Below are 23,236 nucleotides of genomic sequence, written 5' to 3' on the forward strand. Positions count from 1 at the left end.
AGAGCCACGTGATCTCAGGTAATTGGGGTTGGGTGGAAGGCTTCACTGTTTGGAAAACCACCTCTGTAGTGAGTTCTCCCTGATGTTTGGGGACCCTGGGTTGGGTGGGCCTGACCTGGAGGTATTGTTGTGGCTTGTGGCTCTAGTTTGACGTTTATATTTGCATACTTGTGGAATGCGGTAGAAAGACACTGCCGGGGCCTGGCAGGCACTGGACGCAGGCCGTCCCCCTGTGGTTCTGAACGTCAGGAACGTCAGTCTGCGGTGTCTGCAGTTCAACCTAGCTTATTATTATTATTTTTGTAATTTTAGAGAGAGTGGGGGAGAGCAAGAGGGAGAGAGAATCTTAAGTAGGTTCCACGCTCAGCACAGAGCCTGACACAGGTCTCGATCCCACGACCCTGGGATCACAATCTGAGTGGAAATCAAGAGTTGGAAGCTCCATTGGGGCGCCTGGGTGGCTTAGTCGGTTGAGCGTCCGACTTTCGCTTAGGTCATGATCCCGCGGTTCGTGGGTTCGAGCCCCACGTCGGGCTCTGTGCTGACTGCCAGCTCAGAGCCTGGAGCCTGTTTCAGTCTGTGACTCCCTCTCTCTCTAACCCTCCCCTGCTCACGCTGTCTCTCTCTCTCTCTCCTAGAAATAAATAAAACATAAAAAAAAAAAAATTAAAAAAAAAAAAGTTGGAAGCTCCATCGACTGAGCCACTCAGGCGCCCCCTCAGTCGACATACTTAACAGGTTCTGAGGTATCAGGATTGGTTTGGCCCACGGTGTTCGTCGTCTTCCCCATGTCTGGTTTTCAGAGCTACCTTGCACGCACTGGGGTTTACTGTGAGTGGGGGCATTGTGCTGCTTTGTCTTTTCCCGATAAGTTTTCCCCTCACGAACTCCCCCCTCCCTTCCCACGTTTCTGTGACCCTGGGAGACGAGCTGGGTCTCCTCTCCATCTTCCTGCCTGCCTGCCAGGTGTGCTGATAGAGTCTGAGTCCTTTATCACAAGATGTCCAGATAATCCCGTACTGGAGGCCAGCAGGCTTGTTGTGGGGCCCTGCTTGCAGAGGGGACATGGGTTTGAAATGTCAAAAGGTTTAGATCCAACTGGACATTTACAGGGAGTGTCTGGGTGGCTCAGTCGGTGAGCAACTGACTCCTGTCAGCTTGGGTCATGGTCTCATGGTTTGTGGGATCGAGCCCCGTGTCGTGCTCTGCGCTGAGTGCGGAGCCACTTGCTTCACATTCTCTCTCTCTCCCCCCTCCCTCCCCTGCTCCCTCTTCCCTGCATATGTGCATGCTCTCTCTCTCAAAATGGAAACAAAACCAAGTGGACGTTGATACATAAAACATGAAAAACTACGTAAAAGGCTGTTCTTCTGGTGCCTTGTGAAGCAGTCAGACACTCGCGGAGCGTCCGGGGGTCTCTCTAGGGAACACCCTCCCTGCGGCGCCTATTCTTTCTGGGACTGGGTCCCATTGTAGGGTGGCCGGGTGGGGAGTGTGGATGTGGGCTAAGTTACTTGGAAAAGGAGCTCTGCTGACTGAGTGGCTTTGAAGCTTTTCCTTTGTCTTCAGCTCTGTGGTTCGGTCTCTCCCTGCCCCCCAACCTGTGGGGGAGGGCTCAGAAGAGTTTTCCAGGGAAACCGAGGGCCTGCCTCCGCCCCTGAGCATTAATCTCCTGGGAGCAGCCTTCCACCTCCCAGAGAGCAGCCCCCGGAGAACAAGGAAGGCAGGCGGGCTGCCGGAGGGCAGTGAGCGGAGAGTCAGCGGAGTGGACTCTCCGCCTGTTAAGTGGTCAAGGCTGCCTGCTACAAGTTCAAGGCTGGGTGCCTGTGCTGCCCGGTCCTAGCTGTGCAGCGGCCATGGGTCCCAGGCAGTGGGGGCGGACCACCGTCTGTGGCCTGTGCGTGGGCAGCTCAGCCCCTGCTCTGGGCCCTGGCACAGGTCTCTCCGGCCTCTTCCTTGGTTGGCATGGCTGCAGCTGTTGGAGGAGGTTGATGCTGTTACCGTATATTACTTTTTATTACAGACTCTTTCTGTTGCAAATAGTTGTAAATATTGTCACCGTCATGTCTGCGTCATGACCTGTTTCCCCGAGTACGTGCACACTGGGGTTGCGGGGCCTAGCGGTGTGTGCTTTCCCTTGGCGTGTCAGCCTACGGGGCCGGGCTCACTGCTCCCTTCCCTGGCACACCTCCATGGCACCCGCATGGCGTCGTCGTTTAGGACCTGATGGGGACCCTTCCGTGCATGCCCTCCGCCGCCCCAGCTGGCCGCACTGCTTACCCTCATGTGCACGGTGGGGGCGGCCTCCCCTCAGGTGCCCGTGGGGATCACACACGGGGGTTCGCACGTCGTCCCGGCAAGGCGGTGCTGTGACTGTTCTCACAGCAGCGGCACGTGATTTCTTCCGGGACACAGGCTCCGGCCACCTGACTGGAGGTCTCTGTCCGTGTGGCACATGCTCCCGGATGGTGGGTGGCACTGCTGTCACTCTGCTGCCCTCGGGCTATGACAGCCAGGCCCTCCCATCTCCCCCAGACCCAGTTTTGTGAGTTTCCTGCACTGACCTGTGGGAGCCAGTGGGCCTGTCCCCTCCCTCAGTGTGGCCCATGGCCTCGGCTCCCCTCACCTTTTGGGGCAGCTGCTGTGTGCTGTCGGCCTCTCCGAGCCTGCTGTCGTCTCTGTGGGGATGAGCTCTCTCGGCTCGTGGTGCCGGTCTGGGGGCCGGTCCAGGTTCAGCCGCCGTGGGCAGCGGTGACAGCCAGAACTGGGGACCGTTTGTCGTCCCTGCCTCTGGCTGTGGAGGCATCTCCAACCAGTCCTGTGACTTCTTTTGGGCTTCAGCTTCCTTGTGAAAGGTTGGCAAAGACACATCAGGGTGCCGCGTGCAGACGCGGCCTCGGCCGTGCTCCGAAACCACCACTTGGAGCCGTAGCTTCACTGGCCGGGTGCTCCGCGCTCGCTCCATGCCGGGTATCCAGACGGATTGCACAACACACTCTCTTTGCCTTCATTCAAGTTATTTTTGTTCATCACGCATCCAGCCACATGAGTTTAGATGAGCTCATGTAGGTGACAGCCACGGGGGTACGAGCGCTCAGCCACGGCTGCTCTCTGGGGGATGTCTGGGCAAAGTTAGCCAGAGCCCTGCTTTCCTCTGCCTTCGTTCTCCACGGGCCTCCCGTGTGGCTGGTATCGCACTTAGTGGGGCAGATGGAGCCCCTGACATCCCCGAGCTTGTGGGTCAGCGAGGAGAAGGAGAAGCCGCGGTGGTGGCTGGTGGGCGGTGCGTGTGCACGTGTGCACGAGATGATGATGAGGAGAGCATAGGAGGCCCTTCTTCCTGTCTTGGGAGACGCCGCCAAGCAGGGCTCACCACTGTGGTGGCCTTTGGGGGACACTGCTAAGTGTCTTGCCTGCCTGCAGTGCTGTGGCCTTGAAGTGTCAGGGCTGGTGCCAGTGTTGTGAGCGTGTGTGTGTGTGTGTGTGTTTCTTTGAGGCTCAGCAGAAAGTTATGAGGCTCTTCTGGATTGTTCTGTCTGACATTGGAGCTCAGTGGTGCGAGGTCCTTATTCTCTCAGATGGGGGTGAGTCTGCTGCTGACTGAGGGGCTGAGCTGGGAGCTCCTTCTTCCTGGCCTTGGCTCCGTGGGGTGTCCGCATTTGCCCTGATCCACGCACCTTTCTTCTTTCTTGATGCCCTTGAACGTGAATGTTCAGCAAGTTCTCAGCATCAGACCCCTGCCCAGTCTCACGTTTCTTTCCCTTCTCCCTGCTCCCCTGTTTGCACCTGTGCTTGAGCTCCCGGAAGCCTGGCTGTCTGCTTCCCCAGCTGCACCGTGGGCTCCGTGGGGACTGTGGTCATTTCCATGTTCTGGCCCAGAGCTCCACATGACTGGTGCGGGCCGCAGCTCTGCTGGCCTGGGCCCTGTTCTGTTTCCCATGTGACGAGCCTGCTTCCCGGCCCTGGAGGCCCTGGACTTGCTGTCCTTGAAGATTGTGCAGGTGCCAGAGCCGGCAGCCGTGCCTTGCCATGGGCAGCACCCCGAAGGGCCTTTGAGACCAAGAGTGTGGCAGGCAGATGTCTGAGGGCAGCTCGGGCCTTGAGGGTGAGCATCCTTGTGGGTGTCCTGACCCCCCTCCTTCCTACTTCTGTCCTTGCCTTTGCCTCTCTTGATCTTTCACACTCCCCTTCGGCCCCCTGGCCCTGGTCACATTCTGGCCTGCCGATGGTGCGCAGGGGCGGTAAAGGAGTGCTGTAGGCTGAGGGTTGTGTCCCTCCAAGTTCATATGTTGAAACTTAATTCCCAGGGTGATGGTGTTAGGAGGGGGGGCCCAGAGAGCTGGTTAGGTCAGGATGGGGTGCCCTCATGAATGGGATCAGTACACTTAAAAATAAGGCCCTAGAGAGCTCCCTTGGTCCTTCTGGTGTGTGAGGACATGGCAAGAAGGTGCCACCTCTCACCTGGGGGGAGCATCCTGATATGGGACGTCTAGCCTCCAGAGCAGTGGGAAATCTGTGTTGTTTATAAACGACTGCGGTTCATCAGCCACAGGTCTGTGGTGTTCTGATGGGGCTCCTGAGCGCTCCAGATGCGGTGAGTCCACGATCTGAGGCCCCTCCTGCCAGAAATGTGCCGATCACCTCACTGTGGAAGTGTGGGTCTAGGAGGTTCTGAACGTTTGAATGATGTCAGTTCATATTTTTTAATTTTTTTAATTTTTTAATTTATATCTGAGAGAGAGAGAGATAGCATGAACAGGGGAGGGCCAGAGAGAGAAGGACACAGAGTCTGAAACAGGCTCTAGGCTCTGAGCTGTCAGCACCAGAGCCTGATGTGGAGCTCGAACCCACGAACCATGAGATCATGACCTGAAGTGAAGTCAGATGCTTAACCGACTGAGCCACCCAGATGCCCTGAACGATGTCAGTTCAGTTCCATCGGGAGTCTTTGTGCCCTATGCCTGTGTGCCCTGCACCTGTGTGGCTGCACCTGCGTGGCTGCACCTGTGTGCCCTGTACCTGTGTGGCTGCACCTGCGTGGCTGCACCTGTGTGCCCTGCACCTGCGTGGCTGCACCTGCATGGATGCACCTGTGTGCCCTGCACCTGTGCGGCTGCACCTGCGTGGCTCCATCTGTGTGCCCTGCACCTGTGTGGCTGAACCTGTGTGCCCTGCACCTGTGTGGCTGCACCTGCGTGGCTGCACCTGTGTGCCCTGCACCTGTGTGGCTGTATCTGTGTTGCTCTACCTGTGTGCCCTGTACCTGTGTGGCTGAACCTGTGTGCCCTGCACCTGTGCGGCTGCACCTGTGTGGCTGCACCTGCGTGGCAGCAGCTATGTGGCCGGCTCCGCCCTTTGCCAGGACTTTCCCTCTGGTTGGGAAGGTGTCATCTGGTGGTTTTGGGGATTTACTTACAACTGCTTCCAGGTGTGGTTTGAGACACAGAAGTGTTGTGGAAGTGCCCTTTGCCTGCGGTCTGGGGCACTTTGCCGAAGCTCCTCTTTTGGAGGTCACCACAGATGTGACCTTTGCCCAGCAGTGCCCGAGAGCTGTGCGGGGGCCGTTATGTCAGCTGTTTCCTGTTTCCTGGGTGGAGGCAAGGAGCCTGCGGAGTCCATGTTGCAGCAGATGCGGACTGAGCATGGACTCTTGCTCTCTGGGCCCCGAGCTGCAGTGCTGAATGGAGCGATCTGCCCTGGGGCGGCTCCAGAAAGCAGGCTCTCTTGTTCTTCTGCCCAAGCGATGGCTTTCACGGCCTTTGTTCTGACCGGAAGCGTTTTGACGGCCGCGGTGAGTGCTTCTTGAAGTGATTCTCCCCGGATTTCTGTGACCCCCGCTGTCTCTGCAGGCTCCCCTGTTGACCCCGCTCGGCTTCTCCACTTCCAGTCCTGCACGTTCACCAGAGTGCGCTTGTCAGCCCAGTCCCATAATCCCCTCTCCCTTGACTCGGGTCCTGCACACTCGTGAGCTGTGGTCCGCGATCTGCTGTCTTCTGGAAATGCTGCCGCAGTACCCTTGCACTTCCTCCATCTGTAATGTGTTGAGTGCAGTGGAAAGATTGTGGACTTCGGTTTAGAGTCTGGCAGCTGAGCCTCGTCCTTTCGTTTGTAAGATGGGGCGGAGGAGCTACCCATGGAGAGGCCTGCACCCTAGTGCCCGCAGCTGCCACCAAACACCACTGCCCCTGATGTGCTCCCACTGCCCCTCTCCTCCCCTCAGCCAGCCAGCCTCCCCGCCTCCGGGCTAACTCGGAGCCGCCCCTGCTATCTTCTGTCCCCAGTAGTAAAGTCTGAGAGTCCTCGTCAGACCTACACCTTGCTGTGTCTCCGTGTCTACTTGTCATTCTTTCAGGATATTCCTGCGTTCTTCCTTCCTTTCCATCTTTCCTGTTTGTCTTTGATGGGCCTGCTCTCATTCAGCCCTTTATTCTCTCTGCCTCCTTGTCTCCCTCTTTCTCGGTGACACGTTCCGTGTCCTGGCAGCAGGTGAATCAAATTGACACATGGCTCTGCCTCGACTCGAACAGCTCCCTGACCTTCCAGGACGGAGGTCAGACTCCTGGTATTTAACGCCCTTTGTAACCGGCTCCTGATTCCTTGTGTGTCCTTTTGCCCATCCAGACAGAGGAGCATAGTGACCCGTTGGTTATTAATCTCTGCCCAGTACTGGTGAACAGCAGCCCTTAAAACATATACCGAGACACAAGATCGTCTGACGGTCTAGCACAGAGAGCAGTACAGAGCAGCTAGCACGGACGTTAAGTAACAACCACCAGCAACAGATCACATTTTCCTCCTGGGATGTGTCTTCCCTCCCATCTTCTTTGATCTCGGTGCCCCAGGAGGCCTGTGGTGCCCAGGGTACGGGAGGCGGCGCCCTGTGCACAGCTGCTCCCAGGCCTGAGATGCCGGAAGGGCTGGCTACCCCGGTTGTCCAGGCAGAATTATGCATATTTGATTATTATTAATTATGCCTCCAGTGTCTACGCGGTGTGTCATGGGGTCGCCTTGCCTCTGCGGGGTGAAGAATACTTCTGTCCTTGTCCTCCCCGCCCCCCGTTTGCACCTGTGTTGGAAGGCACGCGTGGTGATGTGCCCACAGCAGCGGCTCCTCGGACCTACCCAGAGCCCTGGCCCCTTGCCCGTCTCCCTTGGCAGGTGTGGGCTTTCGTATCGTTAGTTACCTTTTTAGCACCTTGCCTGTGCAGCCATGATGGAGGGAGTTAGGAATACAGGGGTATGTGAGCTAGAGCCGCTGTCTCTGGGGAGCCCGCGGTCAGGCATAGACAGACCGGGACCCAGATCGAGCTCATGCTGGCATGGGTGGAAGTGTGTGCCCAGAGGAGGGAGGGGGTGATCGCTTTGGTGTGGTGGAAGTTCTCGTGGGCAGGCTGGGAGCGGGGGCAGGAGCCCGGAGATCGGTTTCATGGATGGGCACCGGAGCGCTGACGGGCACCAGGCAGAGCCCGCGTTCTAGGCGAGAGCACCTGGTGGCGCCAGGGGAGGGCCCCGGCACAATGACACAAGCCTGACTGCGCCACGCGGGCCAGCATGGAGGTTCCCCATCACTTCGCGACGGTCCCCGGGCACTTTCTCTCATTGCCATCTGAGCCTTCCTTCTGGGCGTTTACACGTGAAATTATATGCAGGGGACGATGGGATTATGTTGCTTTGCCTTTGTAATTACATTGCGTACTTATCTGAAATTAATTGAGCTTATCACTGACAAGACTGTCTCAGCCTTTCTGTGGGCTGTCTCCTGTCTGGTGGATTCCTCAGTCTTCTGGGACGTTTGGGAGTGTCCTCCCTGGCCTTCAGAGCCACTGAGAGAGGGGGAGTTTGGGAGTTCCTAGGCAGAGCTGGGGGTGGGCACCCACCGCCCTTTCCTGCCTTGGCCCTAGGGGCTTCTCCAGAGTGCAGGGTGCCCCACCACAGTGAGCAGGTGCTGGAGGGAGGTCGGACCGGAAGAGGCCATGGAGACCCCTGGGGCCTAACCAGACGCATCCACGTGGTGAGAAGCTTTCCTAGCGGCCTCTGTGTGGGTCCCTGTTGACATGGGAGCACTGTGGCGTCAGAACGACTGTACTTGCTGACCTCGGTCGTGTTCTTGACCTTGCCTTAACCCGCTGCAAGGTGCTCTTATTGGCAGACACTGCTGGCCCGAGAAGGGGGTGAGCGGAGTCTCGTCACATGTATGTGCATGTGCATGTGTGTACACAGTTCAGTGCAGGAATTAATAGGAGGCCGAGCGTCTGTCCCCAGCGTGACTGCTGGGAAGCAGAGACGCAAACCTCCAGCCTCTGATTTGCTTGAAAGGATTTAGATTTTTAACATAAAAGAGCCGTAGCCTTCCCTTTAATGACATGCCACCCTGGCTGTGGGATCCACAGTGTTGAAGGAAGTACGGGCCTCTGGAGGCCTTGTGAAGTGACAGCAGGTGACCAGGCTCTCTTTCAAGGCTGGAGGAGGCGGGGGTGGCTCTGGCCACAGGACCCGCACATCAGGCACTTTGCTTCTCCTTGCTGTAGACCTTGAAACGCCGGTTTTTCTGTAAACACTTTTGGGGGTATTTCTTGACTTCCTGTTGGTAACCAATGGATGGAAATCTAATTGAGTCCATTCTCTGCTGTTGGACATTTAGAACATATGTTTTAAAATTCAGGAATAATACTGCAGTGACCATCTTTATGCACAAATCTTTATTTGCATTTTGGATTATTTCTTTGGGACGGGTTCCCAGAAATGGCATTTTGGCAGCGAGGGTGTGGCCAGTTTCAGTGAGGCCGGGATGTGAGCTGGCCGCCTCTCTCCGGTGGCACCTAGTCACAGAGTTGCCTTCGACCCTCCCTGTGTGGTGAAGGCTGTGGTGTTTCCCGAGTTCTGTGGATGCCTGGGACCCCCACACAACGGCTCTGCGGGCATCACTCAGCCGTGGCATCTTGTGAGCGGGCGCGGTTTGCCTTAGGTAAGTCTACAGGCCCGTGAGGAGCAAAAACAGAGTAATAGTCACTTGGGCGAGCCTTTTTCAGGTTTTCAGTTGGTGTAATGAAGACGGGGGGCGGGGGGATCTCTGGGGAGGCTCTCATTGCCCTTCCACCATCCTGCTCTCTGCAGGGTGTGGGGTGCCTCCCAAATTCAGGTCTCTCCTTCCCCAGTTCTGCTCAAAAGTCTATACGCCAGAGTTCAGAATTAATTCTCCCTACAACAGAGCCTCCTTTATCCACCTTCCTTAGAAGGCAGCTGGGATTCTAAATAGCCTTTAAAGAATCCCTTATCAAAAGCTCTTTTAAAACATCTTTATTGAGATACAATTCACCTGGCATACAATTCACCACTGAAGTGGACGACTCAGTAGATTTTTGTATGTTTGTAGAGCTGGGTCGCCCTTGGGACAGTACCCGGTGGGACTCAGAACGAAGCTGCGTACCCATCAGCAGTCGTCTCCCTCCCGCAGCCCCGGGCAGCCGCGGGTCTGCTTTCTCTCTATGGACTTGCCTGTTTGGACATTTCATAGACGGACGGTCCCCAACTTAGCAGGGTTCCATATTATGGTGGTGCCAAAGCGATATGCATTCGGTGGCAATTGTACTTGGAATTTTGAGCTCGCTCTTTTCCTGGGCCAGCGATCCGTGGGACGCTCCTCTCTCGTGGCGCTGGGCAGCGGCCCCAACTTCCGGGTCAGGTGATCACGAGGGTCGGCGGCGGTCCATGGCGACTGTTCTGTCCCTCACTTTCTGCACGGTGTTCGGGCAGTTCCAGGGGACAGTCGGCGCCCCGCTGCGGACTGGGCTCTATGCTGGCTGGTTTGCCCCGCCGCAGGCTAACGCGAGCATCCGTGCACGGTAAGGTCAGCGGCACTAAATGGTGGTGTGTGGCAGGTTAGGTGTATTAAATGTATTTTCTTCTTCTTTTTCTTTTAAAACATGTTTTTTAAATGTTTTATTTATTTCAGAGAGAGAGAGAGAGGGAGAGAGACAGCATGAACAGGGGAAGGGCAGAGAGAGAGGGAGACACAGAATCTGAAACGGGCTCCAGGCTCTGAGCTGTCAGCACAGAGCCTGATGCGGGGCTCGAATGCACGAACTGTGAGATCATGACCCGAGCCAAAGTTGGACGCTTAACCGACTGAGCCATCCAGGCGCCCTATTAAATGCATTTTCAACTTGTGATATTTTCAAGAGACCATCGGCTCACAGGGACGTAGCCCCATCATAGGTTGAGGAAGATCTGTGAGTGGAATCATGTGATATGTGGCCTTTTGAGAATGGCTTCTTTTATTTAGTGTCATGTTCTTCAGGTGCTTCCTTGCTGTCGCGGGGGTTGCTCAGGGTGTCTTTGGTAGGCTAGTATCCCATCACGTGGACAGGCCACATTCTCTTCGTCCGTTTGTCGCTCTATGGGAGTTTGCAGTGCGTGCACATTTTGGCTCTTACAGTACTGCTCCCGTGAGTGTTAGCGGTTGTGTTTCTGTGTGGCTGTGTCCTCCTTTCTCTTGGGGACGCAACTGGGGCGGGGCCGCCGGCTCCTGTGGTGACTCAGTGGTTGACATTGGAGGAGCTCCAGTTTTACCACGTTGTTCGCTGTGGCGTCTGAGTGGGTGTGGCTGGCGTCTTACTGTGGCTCTCATTTTCCTGTGAGTAATGATTTTGAGCACCTTTTCTTTTCTCTTTTCAAGTTTATATGAGAGAGAGAGCATGTACAAGCAGGGGAGGGGTGGGGGGGAGAGAGAGAGAGAGAGAGAGAGAGAGAGAGAGAGAATCCCAAGCAGGCTCCGTGCTGTTGATCTCATGATCCTGGGACCATGACCTGAGCCAAAATCAAGTGTCTGACACTTCACTGATCCACCCGGGGCCCCTGAGCACCTTTTCATGTGCCTTTTGACTGTTTTTATGTCTTCTTTGAAGAAATATTTATTAAATATTTTGGTCCATTTTCCGTTGGGTCATATGTGTTTTTAATGATATTCGAGACTCTTGACACTGACTCTCCACTCTTTCTCGTTGGCTGCCGTGAAGATCAGGCCAGGGGGACGGCAGGGGGCTGGCTGGCTTGGGGCCAGTTAGGCTGTTCCTGCGGCAGCCGCCCCCCCCACCCCCGAGCTGTGCCGCAGGCCCTGTGTGTCCTGTGTCCTGTGATGCCGTGCAGGGCCTGAGTCCCGGGTTACACATTTGTAGTGAAGCGGTCATGGGCGGGCATATTGCCTGTGTCCCTGTAGGGTGGCCTTGAGCCATTCCAGATGCTTCCCCTGCTGATTTGTGGGAGGAGAAACCTGGTGCAGGAGAGCAGCTGGCAGTGAGGCCGGGCTGAGCCGTGGAGTGGGTCTGCCCTCTAGGGCTGGGCACGTGGGAACTTTGCAGATGGGAGGGCCAAGGAGGACCAGGACAGGTGCCCTTGCGGAGGGGGGGGGTCCTTTCCCGGCCTTGCTGAGAACCCGACTTCTGCCCTTGTAGGTCTTGTTTTCCCCACTGTGAATGCACTGGGTCCGCTCACTGAGGTGAGTTACAAAAACACGGGGAAGAATTCTGTTGCGCACACAGCTGTAGGAAAACTAGCAAAACCAAGCACAAAGTAAGTGAGTGAACAGAGGCAAAGGAGATTGCCAGGAAGGACCCTTTTGCCGTAAATACACACCATCCTGTGCTGGGTCCTGATGTGGCTGTGTCTTCTAGGCAGTGCTTCCTGGAAATTTGTTTGGAACTGCGCCGGGGAGGAGTCCCGTTTCGCCTGGCGAGGGTGCTGGGCGCCTGTCAGTCAGGCCGTGAACAGGAGGCGCGCTCTTCGCCTGTTTCATAAATTGGATGAGCGATCTGCGTGGCGGTCAGTGGGGGCGCGGAGCGTGGGGAGAGGCAGGTGTTCCTTGGAGGCCTGACCAGTCCACTAGGCCCCTCTTCCTTGGGGAGGGAGGTTTGGAAAGCAAGTAATAAGGTTCATTTTAGAAATGTGTTTTTATCTTATTTAAATGGCCCTAACTGTTAATCCTGGTGCAGTGTCTAGAATAAAAAGGCATCAATGTTTTAGTTTTTCAGCCCTAATTTTTAAGCATTTCTGTTGCGGGGGTTGTGAAATGGAGTGGCACAGCCAGAGTCTAGAATGCAGCCGACCCGCCGTGTATTTTCCTGCCAGTGGCTTGCAGGCTTTTCTGTCTGTGAGCAGAGGAGATCGTGGGGGTCCCCTCTCCCTGTCTTTTTCAGGGCTCTCAGGGTTGTGGCCACACTTTATCTCTTAATAAAAGAAAGTACCAGGAGGGCACTTTCTAAATACTGTGCCAATTGTGCAGATTTTCACAGTTGAGCCGTATTTATTGCCTTTCTGCTCTGGAAGTAGAGGGTTTGGCGTCTAACCCCGCTTCCCCTCAGGGTAGTTAATGTCACAGTTTCTGGGAAATTGGGATTCATTGTGCCGTTCTGACTGTGACTTGGTTCCCGACTGAGCCGTGAGGACCCGTGGTGCGTAACTTTCTGTTTTTTCTGGAAGTTGTTAATCTGAGGGGCGGGGAGAGGGCCCTGACCGCCTCCTGTGCCCCGGGGAGCAACCCACCAGCTTTCAGCTGCCACCCAGCCCCAGCCCTTTCTGGGGGTTCCGGGTCNCTTCTCCGTTCTGGCAAGCTCCCACTCTCGCCTCCTTTCCGTTTTTCAGATTCTGGTTGCCGGTTGCCATTTCTGGTTTTCTCTGTCTCTTGCTTTGAGCCCTGGTATTTGTAACCTTATTCCTTTGCCGTCATGCTGGTGAGGTCGAGGGTGGGGGCAGAGATAAATCTACCAGGTTTTAACTTGACTTCAAGGTGCCTCTCAAGCAGCAGTTCACTGGGAATCTTTCCTGATGTCTCCCTTCTTCCGAGAAGGGGCCACCTGTACCTCAGCGTCCCATGTCACCTGTGCACCTGTGTCGGGTAGCACCCCTTAATGCTTGCAGCAGTGATTTCTTCCTCTCTCTCTGCTTGCCAATGAGCCCTTGGAGGGTAGGAACGGGGTCTGATTGTACCCTCTGAGGCTAGCTCAGCTCCCGGCTGGTGGTAAGCAGCAATCGATGTTCACTGGGTAGATAAGTATGTATGATGGATTCCAAGTAGGGGTGGTGTTTAAGTGGTGTTGGCCCCAGAGGCATCTTACACAGAGAGGGTGCTCAATAATTGTTGATCAGGTGGGCTGATTTATGAGACTCTCCTGGACTGTGGCTTTTAGGAACAAGAAATGTGCTTGTTTTACGGACCTTTTTGCTGGTGACTGCTCAGCTTTTAGATTAGATTCACCTTTAAGCTTAAGTGATTGTAATATATGTGCATTTCTTATTCTTTTTTGAAATACGTATTCATTTATTTTGAGAGAGAGATGGGGGGGCGGAGAGAGAGAGAGAGAGAGAGAATCCCAAGCAGGTTCTGCACTGTCGGTGCAGAGCCCAACATGGGGCTCGATCCCATGAACTCTGAGATCATGACCTGAGCTGAAATCAAGAGTTGGACACTTAACTGACTGAGCCGCCCAGGCACCCCAATATCTTATTTTTATTCAGTGTTTCTTCCAGCTTTTATTTCCATAAAGGATTTTTTAAAAATTAGACTTACAACTAGTTACAAAGAGATGATAGGAAAAAATAGCTTAAATTCTGTTTTTTCTGAAAAAGGTACTTATAATGATGAGTTCTTTGCATATACCATTTTGTGACAGATTTCTAGTTCAGTCTCATATGTGATGTATTACATCCAGTTAGGATGAATGAGTCTCACTCGCTTGTGGTTTGGGCTGACGTGGTGTGCTGAGTGGTCACGTCAGTAAGCACAGAGACTCCTTTTGCATTTGTGCAGCGTGCCGCCATTCACGGTTGCCCTCCCACGTGACATCTCTGTTCTTCATGAAAATTCTGTGACTCAGGCGGGGCTGTTATTTTTAATTTGTTCCACGTTTCAGAGGAAGAAATTGGAGCTCAAGAGATGAGGGGTGCTGTCTGAAGCCACACTGATTCTTGTTGGCTGTGCTGGGCCTTGAATCCGCATCCACTGAGTCCTCAGTCAGCGTTTGTTCTTACATACTTCTCTGCTACCCATTTGCTTCTTTTGGTCATGGGGTGTCTGCTGTGGCAGTTTTCTAAGTGGGAGTCTTATTGAGAAGTAAAGACTTACAGTACAGATGAACCTGGAATTGCGATATTGGTGTTTTCCTAAGAATATTACAAAGTTTTAATTTTCAGAAAACAAATCCACTGTTGTGGAAGGAAGACATGCTCTTTATTTCTCATTCCCTTTCTGCTTATTAAAATGTTTCTTACATTTTAGTTTTCTCTCTTAGAGGATTAGTGGTTTTATAATCTGATTCCAAGAAATACAGGGATAGAAAGCTAAGAGGAGAGCCAAACATAGGCTTTAAACAGACTCAGGCAGTTGAAGTAAAGAGTGGAAAAAGTACTTGCCATGCAAGTACTAATCTTAAGAAAACTAATTTGCTGATAATAAAACCAGAAAAAAAAAACCCAGAAAGAAAGACAAAGAGGGAAGTTCCATAATGATCAAAGATTCAACCCATTAAATTGATATCTTTCCTAAATGTATGTGCACCTCATACTACAGCTTCATAGCACAGGAAGGAAAAATTGACAGAAATGAAGAGAGGAAAAGTCAAGTGCATTGTCGTAGGCAGAAATTTTAGCACCCCTCCCTGAGTAACTGGTAGAATAGGTAAATTAAAACATCAGCAAAGATGTGGAAGAAAAATACCACTGCCGACCGACTGAGTCTACTTGATTTAGCCACCACATGTGGATGACTGCATATACCGCCTAAAGAATGCACATTCTTTCCAAGGACATATGGCACATTCACCAGATACACCATATGCTCTACCAAAACAAGTCATAATAAATATTGAAGGATTCAAACAACACCACGTCATCTGACCACATGCTTTAATTTAGAAATTAGTGTAACAATAAACTGCCCAGGAAATCCTCAGATATTTGGTAATTTGTCAACATACTTCAAATTAACTCTGGATCAAAGAAATCACAAGGAAAATGAGAATCTGGGGCGCCTGGGTGGCTCAGTTGGTTGAACATCTGACTTCGGCTCGGGTCATGATCTTGTGGTTCATGAGTTTGAGCCCCATGTCGGGCTCTGTGCTGACAGCTCGGAGCCTGGAACTTGTTTCAGATTCTGTGTTTCACTCTTTCTCTCTCTGTTCCTCCCTTGCTTGCATTCTGTTTCTCTCTCTCAAAAATAAACAAACATTAAAAAAAAAAAAAAGAAAATGAGAATCTATTTGAATTGAAAGATAATGACAGTGCATATGAAAGTCTGTGTGTTGCTAGTAGAACAGTGCTTGGAGGGAATTTTGGTCTTTAAATGCTCATCTTAGAAGGGAATAAAGGTTTCAAAGCAGTGATTAAAGCTTCCACTGTAAGAAGCTAGGAGAAGAGGAGGAAATTAAACAGCACCAATTAAAGAAGGGAAATAAAATAAGAGTGGAAATCAATAAATTGGAAAATGGATAAACAAGAGCAAGAATCAAGAAAATCTGAAGTTAGTTTTTTTAAAAAAGAATAAAAATTTTATTAGACTTGATCAATGGAAAGAAGACACAAATTACTGGTATCACACTGTACTGGAAGAGGAAGCATCACTACAGACCCTACAGACATTAAGAAGATAGTAAGAGTGTATTATTTGCAACTCTATGCTAATAAATTCAAGAACTGACATGAAATGGACATGTTCCTTCAAAGACATGGCCTGATAAAACTGATAGCAGAAAAAAGGGAAAACCTTAATATCCCAATATCAACTAAAAAAATTGTAATAAAAAAAGCCTTCACACGAGGAAAGTATCAGGCTCAGATGGCTTTCCTAGCAAATTCTATCAAAGATTTAAAGAGGAAATAATACCAGTTCTCCAGAAGCTCTCTCGGAGGGGAAACCTGCTCAGCTCATTTTATTATGGCCTCATAACCCTGATACCAAAACCTTATAACAAAAACATTGTGAGAAAAAGCAACTAGAAACCAATATCCCTGATGACTATAGCGAAAAAATTCGTTAAAAATGTTAGGAAGTTGAGTTTTGCTTCAGTCCATGAAGGGTTAGCTAGCTGCCAGAGGAATTCTTCTCCTGTTGTAAACAACTGGAAACTTGGACTGATATGTGAAACAACAGTTTTATGCTTGGAGGCAGTTTTCAGCACGGGGAGGGGGACAGAATCTGAGCCTGGTGAGTCAGGACATCAGGAAGGGGATTCCAGGAGGCCAAGACAGACTGCGTGGGGCACAGTGTTCCACAGGGACAGAGCACACATATCTGCAGAGGGGTCTCATCAAGTCCCTAGCAGAGTGCTGGTCTGTTCATGAATGGGGTCCAATCCCATCCATGAGAATCCTCACGGGAAGTGAGTTGAAGAATCCCCAGAGGTAGCATAGGTGCTGACTGCTGGGCGTTGCTGGCCATCCTCGCTGCAGGGACCTGGAACTGAAAAGTCACTCTGTCTAGCAGCCGAATGAGGGGGAGCCCTGTGTGCTCAGGGCCCCAGCACTGTGTAGGCGCCTAGTGCAGGAGAAAGCGTGCCCCGGGGAGGCGAGTGCTGAAGAAAGCCCAGCACCACACTTGCTGCAGGAGCTGTGAGCCAGGGGAGCAGCGTCTACAGGTGAGCAAGGCATGTGAGAACTTGGGGGGAAGACCCCTCTCTCCTTTAGTGTCCCCCCTTGACTCTGTACTGAAAAGGATGATGTCATGCCAGCCGCCAAGGAGAAATATTTACAAGACCCTGTTCCATTATCACAGAGGCAGTAAATTGATAACTGGCACATATGGCACTTAAAAAAAAAAAAAAAGGCATGCAATGAAACAGGAAAATATGACCTGGGATCAGAAGAAATATCTGTCATTAGAAACAGATAAAATTATGAACAGTAAAAAGACGGGTAAAACATTTTAAGATAAGCACCATAGAAGGTATAGAAATGGCCAGTAAGCTCATGAAAATCTATCTGTTTAATGCTCAACATCGTCAGTCATCACAGAATTGCTAATTAAAATGTAATGGGATGCCTTTAATGCTTACTCGAATGGCTAAAATTCAAGACTGACAGCACTGAGGTTGGACCAGGATGTGGAGCAGTTGAAGCTTTTACACGTTACTGGTGGGAAGTGTAAAATGGTACAACCATTTTGAAAGGCCATGTGGCAGTTTTTTTTTTTAAATTTTAATAAAGGTAAACATGTCTGTCGTATGATCCAGCAGTTCTACTCCTTCATGTTTGCCTAATAAAAATGAAAACAGAGACCTACAAATCACATGCCCACAAGAATGTTCATAGTTGCTTTTTCACAGTAGTGAAAGCTTGTGAATAATCCAGCTGTCTGTGAATATGTGAACAAATTGTGGTATATTCATAGAGTTGATTAGTATTTCTGCTTGTAGAGAATAAACCACTGGTACGTGGAACATCATGACTCTGACATGAACGGAAGATGCAGAATATGAGCAAGTACCTCCTGTATGAGCTATTTGTGTGAATTTTGAGATCAGGCAGAGATAATCTATGGTGATAAATATCAGCAAGGAGCTAACTTGGAGCGGGGGCAAAGAATTATAGAAAAGGGTGCTAGAAATGTTCTGCATCTTGTTTTGGGGGGGCTACATTTATCCTTTTTTATTGCCTATAAATTATATGTCTTTTAAAATATATGACCCCCTATCCCCCAAGAAAACCACATCTAAAGGGATAGAGGAATGACTTGGACGTTCTTCTCTCCGGCACTTACCGCCACGCTCTTGCACATCACTGCCTCCGGACGCGCAGAAAGCGGAATCATGGCATCTCACCTGCGGGAGCTCATCAACACCTGCTGGGAGATGAGATTGATACTCAGACATGGCGCTGAAGGCGGGCTGTGAGGGGCACTGGCCCCAGTTGTTACTGGCGCTCACAGAGTAGGGAATTGGGTGTTGCCTGGAGTTGTGAGGAAGGCTTCATAGGTCTGGCGGAGATGGAGCTGGTCCTGGAAGGTTGGGTGGAGTTTGAAAAGTTGGAGGCCACGGGAACCTTGTAGCTTTGTAGGAGCACAGTAGGGCTCACAGCGGAAGGGCAGCTTGCATTGTCCTTGAGATGCTCTCCGAACCCCTCCCCCAAGGCTGGCCGGGTTTCCAGGTTCCTGTGTGCGCTTACAGAAGTACACCGGGGATCTGCACTCTCTTTTCTCTTGTTCTTTTTTATTTTCAAAAATATTTTTAAAAAGTTTATTTTGAGAAAGAATGAGCGAGTGTGAGAGCATGAGCAGGGGAGAGGCAGAGAGACAGAGAGAGGGAGAGAGAATTCCAGGCAGGCTCCATGCTGTCAGCCTAGAGCCCAGTGTGGGGTTTGGTCTCATAAACTGGGAAGTCATGACCTGAGTCAAAACCAAGAGTTGGGTGCTTAACCGACTGAACCCCCAGGCTTCACACTCATGTTCCGTCTCTGCAGACTTACTCCATTTCCTCCCAGATAAGCATCCATTCTTTTCCATGGCAGTGTTGTCGGCCAGGGTGTGGATGTAACAGTGTTTTGATCAGTCTCCCTGTAGATGGACACTCTGTTTCTGTTTCTAGTTTTTGTTATGACAAGGCTCAAATGGACACCCTGTGTGTAACCCCTTGCACATGTCCCGGTGGAATAGATTTCTTGAAGTGAAGTTGCCACTCAGATGTTGTATACCTTTAAAATTTGATTAACAGAAAGTTCTGTTTGTATGCACTCTGACCAAACTGTAAGAGAGTGGCTCTTCACCCAAAGTCACATCAATACGTGTATTACTCATCTAAAATTTTATCCAATTTGCGACAGATTTCTTGTTCTAATAATGTAGTTCTTTAATCATCATTGGGAGTATGTGCCTATTTTTGTGTATTAGCCATTTCTATTTCCTTTTCCATGAATTTTCATTTTTGTATAGACTGATCATTCTTTTGTATGTATTTTTTATGTATGAGTGACGTTAACTTTTTTGTATTGTATGTTGCATGTATTTTTCAAGCCTGTCTTCTTTTTTTTGTTAACATTATGGTGTCTTTCATTGTACAGTCATTTTAAACTTTTGTACAGTTAGTTTGTCAACCTTAATTATAGTTCTAGGATTTGTGTCTTGCTTAGAAGGCCTTTCTCCCATCTGAGAGTAGCACAGGATTCCTCTGTATTTTCTTGTAGTTTTTTTTCCCTTATCTTTCCATTATAATACACATACACACATACACATGCGCATGCACACACTCCGTTTAGGTCTTTGGATCTTTAATCATTTGGAAATATGTTTTTGTGGTAAGATACATGGTCTGATTTCCTTTTCTGAAAATAGATGCCATATTGTTTGGCCACCATTGGCTGATGGGCCCCTTGATCCGGAATGCCATTGTAACATAACTAAGTGCGGGTTTGATGTGAACCCTCATCTGTTGCATTGATCGTCCCAGTGTCTCCGGAACTGTAGCTCTCTTACCCATTTTCTTGTCTGTTAATGCAAGTCCTCTCGTGTTATTCTTTCTGGAAGTCTTACTGGCTGCTGTTACACATTTCCTCAGATCACCTAGAGTTAGCCTATCAGGTTTTATAACACACATAGAATATCCCAGTGCAGTTTGTTGGCTTGCATTGAACATCAAGAGTTTTTAAGTGGTGGTTGACAGCATTGTAACGTTGAGGCAAGATCTAGTAGTATGTTTGGTCACTGCACTTCTTCTGCTGTCCCCATCCGAACCACCGTCCCCTCTACGCCGGGCTTCATGAGCAGCCCACCACGTGTCCCCTTGTGACCACTGGCCCCTCTGATCTCCTCTGCACACTGTGGCCGAAGCTTTGCATGAGCTCTTCCCTGGACTGAGAATATTTCCCTTCCAGCCCCTCTTCCCTCAGTAATTTCTCCTCATATGGGGGTCTTTCCTCAGTTGTCATTTCCTCAGGGAAACCTTCCTAACAAGGTGGAATTTCCCACCTGTACTTTGATCTCCCAGCCCTTTCTTCTTGCTCTGAGCTCAGCTGTAATTCCACACCTTCTCCGTCCTTGGAGTGGAGGTGGGTCCTCTGAGCACAGGGCTGTGTGTGTGGTTCCCTGGCCCGGAGGAGGTGCTCATTACATACTTTAATGCCAGTGAGCTTGCTGTTTTCCTCCGTTTCTTTATGTCTTTAAGGAAAACCTTACAGTTTTCTTCCTATGCTGTTGTCTATTTCTTGTGAGGCCTTATGCCTGTAACATTGTCTGTTTTGTTGCTGCTGGACAAAAGCTGTTGAGTTTGGAATGTTCTTGTATCTGCTGGTCTTGCTGAACTCAGCCCTCATTCTTGCCTCTCTTTGTTGGCTTCATCCTCAGGCCGCTTGGGGGCCGGATGGCTGCGGCTGTCCCCAGCCTCCCATCTGACCCTCACAGCCTTCAGAGGAAGCAGGAGAGGGTTGCTCCCAAAAGGATTCTGGAGAGCCGGGAGGGGCCTTTTCCGCAGCAGCCCCCAGCTGAGTTTGCTCTCTTCTCAGTGGCTCAGATAGGGCCCCAGGCTCATGGCTGAAGCCTGGTGGGTGAGGGCGTGGCTTAGCTCTGCAGCAGCCACTCAGTTCCAACCTTGGGCTGAGTTCTACTTTCCATGGCTTCAGGGTGGGGTGGGGAGTGGTGGTGGTCACTTTGCACAGCCGGGATTCCACTAGAAAAGTGGAGGGGCAGACAGGCCCTGGGAGAGGGTCTACACTGGACATCTACCAGAATGGTCCTAGGACTTTCCCATCAGCCTAGGTTAACACCTTTCTAGGTACGAGATTTCCCAACATGGAGCCGTTCTTTTATTCCTGGAGTACACTGTGTGAACCATTCTTTGAATATCTGCTTGTGTTTTGATCTGCTAAGATTTGTTTTGAACCTCTTGCCCATATTCATGAGTGCAATTTGTCAGTGTTGCAGGAAGCCTTTTTAATAGTGGAAGTTAATAGAGTGGAGAGATTCTGGGCTGTGAAGGTCACTTAGTTCCTTGGCTACTGTGGCTGAGTCACCCAACCTCTCCGCTCCTCACCTGCATAGTAGGGTCACAGCCACGAGTCACTCAGGCTGTGGTGAGGAGCAAATAGCACCTTTGAAAGCTCCCTTTAAACACTACAGCTTACACAGACTCAGAACTTGGCCTCCTATGTCTGTTCAAGGCACCATTTTTGTGTTTCTTTCATGAGGAGACAGGTTCAGAGAACATTAGCAACGGAGATTTCTCTCGGCTTTCTTCATATAAACCGTAATCAGAAAACCAGACTCATGCAGGAGAGGCTCTGGGAACATGACTGGTAAACATTGCATTATTAGTGTTCAGATATTAGGTTTCTGCTTTTCATAATATCCTCAGGGTGCGGGGGAAGATTCGATACTTTCTGAGATTCTGCTGGAAAGTGCGAGTTATTGCTGGTCCCGTTGCCCAATTATTCTGTACTTATTTTACTTAGACTTTAGTAATTGGAAAAAGATTAGATGTCAGGACTTTGTATTTTGTTGATTATATTACCAAAGTCTCTTTAATCGTTTCTTTTATTCCGAGTATTAATCATGAGCTCCTAGCTGTTAGGTGAAGAGCCTAATGGTGGATTCGTAACTTAAAAGAAAGAAATAATTACTTCAGTTTCAGTGGGATTGACTGAGTGTTGATATACCTGAAAATTGAAATGTATTCTCTATCCATTTGGGGCATGTGGCTGAGACCTTTGGGAGACATAGAAGGTCAGATGGAATTCAGGGGCCGATCTCTTCACCCCCCCGGCCCCTGCTGTGTCCTCTCCTGCCTTTGGGAGGCTCCAGACACATCCTTGACCAGCCCTGTCTCTCTTTGGGTATTTGTGATGGCAGCAGTGACTTGTGTAGTCTGCTTTGAAGACTGTGTTGTTCTTGGTGTGTGTAACATGGCTTCACCCTTGATCGGTGCTATATGGACACAAGCTTATCCCCGTGAAATAATTTATTTCAAAAGCAAAGCACCTTCTATTCTCCAGCAGTAAATGGTGGGAGTGAGACAGAATTTGGGAAGGAAGGGAGAGCCCAGAGGGTGGTTAAGTTGGGGACAGGTGTTGGTGGTAGGGGTACAGGGAGATGGAGGGTGGGCAGGGAGAAGGGGGCGTGTCGAGGGGAGCCCTTCTTCTGGGCTCCCAGCCCCAGGGAGGAAGGTGTGTGGTGCCTCACCTGTCCTGGGGTGGCTCTGGGGACACTTGTGATGCATTTGGCAAACACGTGCTCTGTGTAACTTACACAAAACAGGTGACACTTAGCTCTGCTGGAGTAGAGACCACTTCGTGTCTCTTATATGTTGAGAACAATCAGTATCTGAAATCTTTATCCCTTAGGTTTGTTTGGATTTCATTTATGGGGCCCCCTACCCCACCTGACATTGATGGAGCACGTTAAAGCTCCGTGGGGAGTTTGTGGACGGTTTGTAAACCCTGTTTTCTTTGTCTCTTTGTCAACAGAGGAGTTACGGAAGTTGAGCTGGTCCGGAATCCCGAAGTCTGTTCGTCCGATTACCTGGAAACTGCTCTCAGTAAGTCTCCCTGGGGCCGCTCATCCGGGCTCCTGGCTCCGGGCTCAGCCCGTCAGCCACCGCCCAGGCACGCACCCTGCCCTTGTGACCGCGCTGGGCCTTTGCCTGAGTCACGGTCACATTTTCCATCCTTTGCCTAATTTCAAGCTTGGTTTGACAAGGCTGGTAGAAAATGAGGAGAAGTAATTATTTATGACAGCTGTATTCTTCTTCTCTGATTTCATTATTCTGAAAATCTTTGTAATATTTTCAAGCCTGTGATAGAGAAAGGATCGTGCATAGAAGACTGTTTGAATTCTGAGGAATCCATCACGGCGAAATAGGTTTGACGAAGGCGGTGGGCTCTTTTTTCTTTTCTTTCTTTCTTTTTTTAATGTTAGCGGGGACGTTAGAAGCAGTCTGCGTTTCTCTGATGGAGGCTGGGGTTCAGGTTCTAAACTGCCCATTGTGGACACTCCTAGAGGAGGTCAGGTGGACGGGGTGGGGGTGGCAGCCAGTGGACTCCCGGGCCCTTCGCTCGGGTTAACGTCAGAAGTGAGCTGGGCCCTGCTGAAGACTTCTGAGTAGTTTCTAGACAGCTTTCTTGTCTTTCCCTTTTTAAATTATTTTTGGAGCTAAATCAGTAGGGAACTCTAAGTGTTTACTCTAAATTGGGTCTGACTTTTCAGTATTTAAAAGACTCTCTTTTGTTAATGAGTCTTCATAAATTTGCAGCCTAGTACCTTGTAATCCTA

The 23,236-nt window shown here is 50.6% G+C and overlaps 1 protein-coding gene across 1 annotated transcript in view; it reads left to right on the forward strand.

Moving 5' to 3' along the window:
• TBC1D22A (TBC1 domain family member 22A) overlaps positions 1–23,236 on the forward strand; it is a 213,395-nt gene that overhangs the window by 64,586 nt on the left and 125,573 nt on the right. Inside the window, exon 5 of the mRNA XM_077757903.1 lies at positions 22,432–22,502. Coding sequence (XP_077614029.1) covers positions 22,432–22,502 — 71 coding nt within the window. The remainder of the gene's footprint in view (positions 1–22,431; positions 22,503–23,236) is intronic.

This window comes from Crocuta crocuta, unplaced genomic scaffold (assembly GCF_008692635.1).
Source record: "Crocuta crocuta isolate KB4526 unplaced genomic scaffold, BGI_CrCroc_1.0 scaffold143, whole genome shotgun sequence".
Classification (NCBI taxonomy): Eukaryota; Metazoa; Chordata; class Mammalia; order Carnivora; family Hyaenidae; genus Crocuta; species Crocuta crocuta.